This window comes from Glycine soja, chromosome 6 (genome assembly GCF_004193775.1).
Source record: "Glycine soja cultivar W05 chromosome 6, ASM419377v2, whole genome shotgun sequence".
In the NCBI taxonomy this organism is placed as follows: Eukaryota; Viridiplantae; Streptophyta; class Magnoliopsida; order Fabales; family Fabaceae; genus Glycine; species Glycine soja.
The window spans coordinates 31,245,582-31,255,477 of NC_041007.1; the positions used below are offsets into that span (position 1 = coordinate 31,245,582).

At 37.8% G+C, this 9,896-nt stretch overlaps 1 protein-coding gene across 1 annotated transcript; it reads left to right on the forward strand.

The window, feature by feature from the left end:
* Positions 1-6,552: 6,552 nt before the first annotated feature.
* On the forward strand, positions 6,553-7,074 carry LOC114416087 (cleavage and polyadenylation specificity factor subunit 4-like). Its single transcript, XM_028380965.1, has one exon. The coding sequence runs from the start codon at positions 6,553-6,555 to the stop codon at positions 7,072-7,074; it is 522 nt and encodes a 173-aa protein (XP_028236766.1).
* The last annotated feature ends 2,822 nt before the right edge of the window (positions 7,075-9,896 follow it).

The following is a 9,896-nucleotide window of genomic DNA, read 5'->3' on the forward strand; positions in this document are numbered from 1 at the left end:
GTCTCCCTTCTCCCTTTCCAAGAGAATTCAAAGGACTAACCACCTGAGAATTCTTTTGATTCTTCCCTTTCCCTTAAACAAAAGATTTCAAAGGACTAACCGCCTGAGATATCTTTTGTTTCCCCTTACAAAGATTCAAAGGACTAACCGCCTGAGAATTATTTGTCTTAACACATTGGAGGATACATCCTTTGTGGTACAAGTAGAGGGTACATCTACTTGGGTTGTTGTAACTGAGAACAAGAGAGGGTACATCTCTTGTGGATTAGTTCAAGTGGAGGGTACATCCACTTGGTTGTTCAAAGAGAAAAAGGGAGGGTACATCCCTTGTGGATCTTTGCTTGTAAAGGATTTTACAAGGTTGAAAGAAATCTCAAGAACCGGTGGTTGCTTGGGGACTGGATGTAGGCACGGGTTGTTGCCGAACCAGTATAAAATTCTTGTATTTGTCTTCTTCCCTACACTTTTTAATTTTCGCTGTGTACTTTACTTTTACGCTTTACTTTTGTTTAAGTTACATAACTTAGTAGTAAAGCCTAATTGAATCTAGTAACATTAAGAAGGATAAGTTTTAATTAGTCAAGGTACATTAATAATTAATTCAACCCCCCTTCTTAATTATTCCGAGGCCACTTGATCCAACAACTACTATACTAATGTCAGTTATGAGTGAATCAAGGTTGGCACACAATAAATCATATCCCCGACAACGATGCCAGTTTTGATAACGACAGTTAAAGGGTTCAAAAACAAATTTACTCAAGAATTCTGTAACACAAGATTAACCTATGTCGAACTCAGAAATATGATTCAATATGGTTCTTACATTCATTCACTTATAAACTGAAAAGGGGATTTTTGTAAAACAGTTTGTGAGAAACTCTAAAAGAATGTAAAAACACAAATATATAATTGAAGAAACAAAACTAAACAAGAACAAAATACAATTCAAGATTAAAAGCATCAATCCAATTTACCAAACCAATGCAATTAGAATTATCACAGTCACTACAAATGATGTTCAATGTGAAAGTTCACTCAAATGCATTAGAGAAGTTCAATCAAATCAAATCTCTAGATTGTTTGAAATCGCAAATTAGAGTGGACAATCATCCAAACAATTTGTGATTAATTTTTGAAATTAGGAAATTAATCCATAACCTAATCCATTTTCAATCCTAAACGTAATCACAATCATGAAAAATAAAAATAGGATTGAAGAGAAAGAAGAACATTCACAAAGAGTAGAAATCTCAAACTAGGACTCAAATTCAGCTCTACTTAGAGTGGATCATTGGATTGATTAATTCTTTAGCCCTCCATGATCATCACCGATGGAGAAGCTGTAACAGCCGTAACTTTTAAGCTCTCCTATAAATAAATTAAATACATAAATAAATAAGTAAAATTAAATAGGTCGTAATTTCCCACTATATAAGCCAAAATTTTAACCTAGAGCAGCTTTCACAAAACACTTGTGTTCCTTTTTCTTTTTCTAACGCACAAGAACCCTAACAGAACAACCGGAGGAGGAGCTCTAGAGAGCACCAGAAACGCCACGATTGCTAACGGAGAACATTTAAGCGACTACATCGAGGTAAGGGATGAGCTACTCACGCTTCGGGATTAGAAGGAACATGTATAGGGATCTCTGGAGGATCAATTTTGGGGTATTTTGGTTTGTTTTTTTTTATAAAATTTTAATTCATGAAATTCTATGATCCTATTTAATGTATACTGATATGATATTTTTTTTTAGTATATATCAGATTTTTTTAACTGTTAATGGTTATTACTTGATTTCTTTTTGTATATTAGCGCATATGATTTTCGTTGTTTTATGCTTGTGATTTAATTATATTTCCTTTTGTTTGTAATCAAAATTTATGAATCACCTATTGTATGCCTTTGTTGAAAATACATTATATATAGATATAGATATATCTCTTTTGTTTGTATATATGTATATTCTCCAACATTGTTTTGGTACTGCGCTTCTTCCTTGTTTTCCATTTTTTTTGTTTGATTTCCAAGAAAGTGAAGGAACCCGTACTGGCCAAATAGAGCTTGATTTCCTTGCTGTAGTGCTTTTGATGTTTGAGACTTTGTGCAGTTGTAATACATATTAAATGGAGCATTAAGAAATTCTTCTTGAGGCTTGATTTTAGTATATTTGAAAAGAAAGAAGATGAAAATATTTACACTCCTCTTCGTAGAGATTTTTTTTAAATAAAAGCTTTTTAATTTATTAATTAATGGATTTAATTGATTTCATTTGGTTGGTTATACTTGCTTACATAATAAAGTGGCCATTAATTTTATATCACAGATTTTATGACCATGTCCTTTTTTTTATTTGGAAGCGCTGGGTACAAATTCCCTTTTAGTTACGTGTTCGAATATTTTTTTTTAGCAAATACAATTGATAATAAGTAAGTTTCTTTTTGTAAAAAATATTATATTGTAACGATCATATACATATGTAAGAAAGCTATTTTTTGTGTAAATTGATATGTTTAATATTATAAATTAAATACTGTTGTGAAACTATTGTTTATTGATTTTAAGAAATAAATTAAATAGTGTTGTGAAATTATTAGTTTATTTCTTTTCAGTTGTATATGTTATATGATGCAATCCTGCCCCGCAAGAGTATTGGATAAAAGACTCCAAGTAGATTGGGCCAGAGATCCAAGGGAAGGCCCTAGGGTTCTCATGAGCCTTAGGATAGATTTCGAGCCCATGGGCTAAGTATGAGCCTGCTTATCTTTGTAAATATCAGAATAGGTTTTTCCTTCGTTTAGGCCTTGTATTTTGGTCATTCTAGTAGTATAGGGTTTTAGCCTTGTATTTCGAGGCATTTTGATTAGTCTTTGTAGTAGGGACTTTTTTGTATTTTCATGTATTTTGTCATGGGGGTGAGCTTAGCTATTATAGGGGGTATGTAGCTAAGCTTTAGCTTCTCATCTCAAGGAGGTGAGCTTAGCTATAAGAGAGGTGTGTGTAGCTAAGCTCTAGCTTCTTTAGGAATCTTTTCAAGGAAGCTTCTCAAGGAGGTGAGCTTAGTTATTAGAGGGGTGTGTGTAGATAAGCTCTAGTTTCTCAAGGAAGTTTTCTCAAAGAAGCTTCTCAAGGAAGTTTTCTCAAGAAAGCTTCTCAAGGAAGCTACCTAGTCTATAAATAGAAGCATGTGTAACACTTGTTGTAACTTTGATGAATGAAAGTCTTATGAGACACACTTCAAAGTTTCACTTCTCTCCTTCTTTTATTCCTCCAATTTCGTTCTCCCCCCTCTTTCTTTCTTTTCCTCCATTAAAGCATCCTCTTCAAGCTTCTTATCCAAGACACATTCTTGGTGGTGAAGCTCCTTCTTCCATGGCTTATTCCCTAGTGGATGGTGCCTCCCCTCTCCATGGTGGAAAATCACCATTGAAGGACCTCATTGAAGCTCAAAGATCCAGCTTCCATAGAAGCTCCACAAGCAAGCTTCCATCAAGGAGAAGAGGTCCTTCGATGGTGATTTTCCACCATGGAGATGCAGCGGAAGGCAAAGGAGAAGAGGAGAGGGGAGGCACCATCCACTAGGGAATAAGCCATGGAAGAAGAAGCTTCACCACCAAGAATGTGTCTTGGATAAGAAGCTTGAAGAGGATGCTTTAATGGAGGAAAAGAAAGAGAGAAGGGGGAGAACGAAATTGAAGGAATAAAAGAGGGAGAGAAGTGGAACTTTGAAGTGTGTCTCATAAGACTTTCATTCATCAAAGTTACAATAAGTGTTACACATGCTTCTATTTATAGACAAGGTAGCTTCCTTGAGAAGTTTTCTTGAGAAAACTTCCTTGAGAAGCTTCTTTGAGAAAACTTCCTTGAGAAACTAGAGTTTAGCTACACACACCCCTCTAATAACTAAGTTCACCTCCTTGAGAAGCTTCCTTGAGAAGATTCCTAAAGAAGCTAGAGCTTAGCTACACACACCTCTCTTATAGCTAAGCTCACCTCCTTGAGATGAGAAGCTAGAGCTTAGCTACACACCCCTTATAATAGCTAAGCTCACCCCATGACAAAATACATGAAAATACAAAAAAGTCCCTACTACAAAGACTACTCAAAATGCCTCGAAATATAAGGCTAAAACCCTATACTACTAGAATGGCCAAAATACAAGGCCCAAACGAAGGAAAAACCTATTCTAATATTTATAAAGATAAGCGGGCTCATACTTAGTCCATGAGCTCGAAATCTACCCTAAGGCTCATGAGAACCCTAGGGCCTTCCCTTGGGTCTCTGGCCCAATCTACTTGGAGTCTTCTATCCAATGCCCTTGTGGGGTAGGATTGCATCATTTGTTATATCTGTATAATAATAAATTAAATATTGTTGTAAAATTATTGCTTGATAATAATTATTTTTATTTTGTTGAACTAATATATTTGAGCATTAAGAAACATTTGGAAGTATAAAAAAATGGTTTGGTACTCTATTTATTTTTGTCTTAGTGTATTCCAAGTATGCACTTTCACTGTGATGTGTAATATTAATAATAATAATAATAAATAAATAAATAATAAGGTTATAGACATTATTGTTTCATAGTGATTATTGTTGTGACTTTATAAATTAATTATGGTAAAAGTTTTTTTTATTTATTTTGTTGAATTAATATATTTCGGTTTAATTTATATTTTTTGTTGTGTCAAGTAAATGTTACTATTGAATGATATGTGTAGGATGCATGGGATGCGATAAATTATTTTATTATGAAATTGTGATTGGGAATGTGTGTAAGTGATAATTATTTGGTACGTAATGGATTGTGAATTACATGATTGTTGAGATGTTGTATGTTTTGAGTTGTGAGCCATGAATTATGTAATCACACAACTGTAAGACCCTTTAAGGGTGAGGAGTTAATGCGCAATGAGTTGTGATGGGATCCACTGTGGGAACCCGATAAGTTTAATCACTTGAGGCGCACTGAGTTAAAATGTATTTTAAAAAATATATATATAATTGAGATTTTGAAAACAATTGAGTAGTTGTGTGCATTGCATAATTCATAGGTAGAGTCTCTGTGTTCAAATGTTTTTTTTGGGTTGGACCTGAATCAGGAGGGAAAGGCCCTGACGGACTCTTCAGAGTGTAGGCCTTGGGGGTCATCCGGTTTGAGTGCTCCTTTAAGTCGGTGCCAATCACACATGGTTGGAGCAATCTCACAAAACAGTGTGACCCTGACTGGTCTTCCTATGATTTCACTTAGTGAGAGTGACCTGACTTACACATTGTGAGGCATGTCCTGTCATGTACTCCTAGGCGCCCGACGAGGTTTTTCACAAAAAAATGATACCACGTTGCATGTAGGCTTGAGTCTAGTGTATTTGTCACATAACACTTGTGTTTGACTTTCATTGAGTTAACAATTGTGGTTTGATGTTATTACCTGGAGTGTGTGAACTCAAATGGGTGTGAATAATGTGTGTGATTTTGTGAAGTGATGTTATTTATATAAATTCAGCTTTAAGTATTATATGTTTCACATGCTCTAATGTTTTATAATATACGAATGTGATAACTCACTCCCAGTGTGTGTCTGTATTTGTGCTGATTGTCATTTTGTTTCAGGTGAGTCATCATATAATGAGTTCCATGGTAGAGCCGGAGAGACTTAGTCTGTGATAGAGACATGTTGTGATAAGTGTGACATTGGAGCATAGGATTTTACTTCGCATGTTATATTTTCCATAAACGATATAATTGTGTTATGCTTTCTGTTTTAGTTTTTTTTTATTCATCCAGCATGGACGGCCTTGTTTTGAGTCGGGATAACTTTGTTGTTTTTATTCGAACAATTTATACTATGTTTTCATTAAGTGAATGCAAACCCTTTATCTTTTGAAATCAATTTAAAGTCAATGTGTTTTAAAAAAAATATTTGCATGATTTTATTTCCTTTTATTCGTTATTTGTAAGGGTAGAGGGTGTCACATTTAGTGGTATCAGAGTAGGTCGGACCTTTCGGCTATGTGTGTTATGAGCTTTCTGTGTTTCCTTGTGTACTCTGATGCGTTGTGTTTGTTTTGTTTGATTAGAAGTGTACTTTATTGTGTTGGTATTTTTTTTTTCTTCTTTTTCTTTTCAAATTTTTGTTTCTTGTGTGACATAGGAAGTAATGGTTGCGAGAAATGAACGAGAACGACTTCTTACCGAGGCCTTGAACAACTTGCCGCAAGTTATGGCCAATCGGGGAGGCGGTGGAGGAGCAACTATGTACCATGGTTTAGATCGCTTCCTGAGGGTGCTGAGGCTTGGCTAAGGGAGATTGACAAGATCTTCCGGGTGACGGAGTGTCAAGACCAACAAAAGGTGTTGTTTGCTACTCATATGTTGGCGGATGAGGCAGAGTATTGGTGGGAGAACACTCGCCCACGTTTAGAGGGAACATGTGGTGTTGTTGTCCCATGAGGGACCTTCCGATAGACTTTTCTGGAGAAGTATTTTCTAGAAGATGTGAAGAACAAAAAGGAGATGGAGTTCCTCGAGCTGAAATAGGGGAGTATGACAGTGACGGAGTATGCAGCGAGATTTGAGAACCTTGTAAGGTATTTTCCTCATTATCAAGGGGAAGCTAGGGAGAGGTCCAAATGTGTAAAATTTGTTAATGGCCTCCGACCAGAAGTAAAGATGATGGTGAATTATCACAGTATTCATAACTTTGCACAGTTGACCAACATGTGTAGGATCTTTGATGAAGATCAGCGGGAGAAGGTTGCATTTTACAGGAATGCCAATGCTAGTCATGGGAAAGAGAAGAAGCCTGTGACTCACAGTCTTGCTAAGCCACATTCTGCCCCTCTCGGGAAATATGGAAACCATTCTGGGGGACAAAGGACCAGTGGAGGACATCACCTAGCTGGTGGGAGTTCTCAGTCAGTTAACAGAGTGTCTCAACCTGCTGGTAGAGGTGGTGGTGGTGCTCCTGCTACACCTGCTACGCCAACCCGATGTGCTAAGTGTGGTAAGATGGGTCATTTTGCTCGTGAGTGCCCAAATAGTGACGTGACTTGTTTCAACTGCTGAGGTAAGGGCCACCTCAGTACCAATTAACCACATCTGAGGAGGGAGAAGATGAGTGGAAGTCTGAATAATCAGAATGGACGATCAAGGACCACAGGGAGAGTGTTTGCTCTTAGTGGTGTTGATGCCGCACAGTCTGATGATCTCATTCAAGGTATGTGTTTCATAAGTCAAGTTCCCTTGGTTGTATTGGATGATTCAGGTGCGACCCATTCGTTTATTTCTCATGTCTGTGTTGAAAAACTTGCCTTACATGTGTCTTCCTTGAAATTTGACTTGATTGTGAATACACCTGCTAGTGGGTCTATTTTAACTTCTTATGTGTGTTTGCAATGTCCTGTCTTAATTTCTGAAAGACAATTTCTGATTAACTTAGTTTTTTTACCTTTGAGTCAGATTGATGTTATTCTTGGTATGGACTGGTTATCTTTCAATCATGTCTTATTAAATTATTTTCAGAAATCTATTGTCTTTCATGAGTCTAGTGTGAGTGAAGGTGATATGTTTTTGTTTGCTAACCAAGTTGAGGCATCTTTAAAGGAGGATGTACAGGTATACATGATCTTAGCTAGTATGAGTGTTGAGACCAAAACCCTTGTGAGTGATATACTATTGGTGAGAGTTTCTAGAGGTGTTTGAGGAGGTGTCAGGATTACCACTTGAGAGAGAGGTCGAGTTCTCTATAGACCTAGTGCCCGGTATTGGACCCATATCCATAGCACCTTATAGGATGTCCCCTATAAAGTTGAGCGATCTTAAGAAACAGTTTGTGAGGCCTAGTGTGTCACCCTAGGGAGCACCAGTGATGTTAGTTAAGAAGAAGGATGGGACTATGAGGCTATGTGTAGATTATCGTCAGTTGAATAAGGTAACGATTAAGAATAGGTACCCTTTGCCTAGGATAGATGACCTGATGGATCAATTAGTAGGAGCTTGTGTATTTAGTAAGATAGATCTTAGGTCAGGTTACCACCAGATTAGAGTGAAGCCAGAAGATGTTCCGAAGACTACCTTCAGGACCCGTTACGGCCATTATGAGTACTTGTTATGCCTTTTGGTGTGACCAACGCCCCTGGTGTGTGTTCATGGATTATATGAATAGGATCTTTCACCCCTACCTAGATAGTTTTGTAGTGGTCTTCATAGATGATATCTTGGTGTATTCTAAGACTAGAGAGGAACATGAGGAGCATTTGAGATTTGTGTTGCAAACCCTCAAAGACAATAGATTGTATGCTAAGTTGTCCAAGTGTGATTTTTGGCTAGAGGAGGTGAGCTTCTTAGGGCACGTTATATCCAAGGGAGGGATAACAGTAGATCCTTCCAAGGTAGAGGCAGTGATGAGTTGGGAGAGTCCTAAGTTAGTGTTTGAGATTAGGAGTTTCTTTGGCTTAGCAGGATACTACTGTAGATTCATAGAGGGTTTTTCTACTAAGTCAATGTTTGAGATTAGGAGTTTCCATGGCTTAGCAGGATACTACCGTAGATTCATAGAGGGTTTTTCTAAGCTAGCCTTACCTTTGACTAAGCTTACTTGTAAGGGTCAAGTTTTTGAGTGGGATGCCCAGTGTGAGAGTAGTTTTCGTACCCTTAAGGAAAGATTGACCACTGCACCAGTTTTAGTGTTACCTGACCCGAGTGAACCTTTTGTGGTGTACTGTGATGCATCCAAGATGGGTTTGGGTGGGGTGCTTATGCAACGGGGACTGGTAGTGGCCTATGCTTCTCCGTAGCTTAAGATACATGAAAGGAATTATCCTACACACAATCTTGAGTTAGCAGCCGTAGTTTTTGCTCTTTAGCTTTAGAGGCATTACCTTTATGGATCTAAATTTGAGGTGTTTAGTGACCATAAGAGCCTTAGATCTTTGTTTTATCAAAAAGAGCTTAACATGAGGCAGAGGAGATGGTTAGAGTTCCTTAAGGATTACAGTTTTGAGCTTAGCTATCACCCAGGTAAAGCCAATGTTGTAGTTGATGCCTTGAGTAGGAAATCCCTTCAAATGTCTGCTTTGATGGTTAGAGAGTTAGACCTCTTAGAGCAGTTTAGAGACATGAGTTTGGCATGTGAGATCACCTCTAGTAGCATTAAGTTGGGTATGTTGAGAGTCACCAGCGAACTCTTGAGCGAGATCCGTGAGGGTCAGAAGTTGGACCCATTCTTGTCAGCTCAAATAGAGTCCATAGTCGCAGGGAGAGAGAGTAGTTTTAGAGTGGGAACTGATGGAGTCTTAAGATTTCAGGATAAGGTGTGTGTTCCTAGTGTACCCAAGCTTAGGAGAACGATCTTGGAAGAGGGCCATAGAAGTAGTCTGAGTATCCACTCGGGAGCGACTAAGATGTACCAGGACCTTAGGCAGATGTTTTGGTGGCCAGGTATGAAGAGAGAAGTTAATGAGTTTGTCCTTGCATGCCTAGTGTGTCAAAAGGCTAAGATAGAACACCAAAAGCCTTCAAGGAAGTTGCAACCTTTAGAGATACCTGAGTGGAAGTGGGATAGCATCTCCATGGATTTCGTGGTGGGGTTACCTAGGACCCCCAAAGGTTTAGATTCCATTTAGGTTATTGTAGATAGGTTGACGAAATCTGCTCATTTAATCCCAATTAACATTAGATATTCCTTAGAGAGGTTGACTAGCTTGTACGTCAGTGAAATAGTTAGACTACACGGTGTTCCTTCTAGCATAGTCTCTGATAGAGATCCCAGATTTACCTCTAGATTTTGGGAGAGTCTTCATAAAGCCTTGGGGACAAAGCTTAGGTTGAGTTCTGCTTACCATCCACAAACTGATGGTCAAACCGAGCACACCATCCAATCCTTAAAG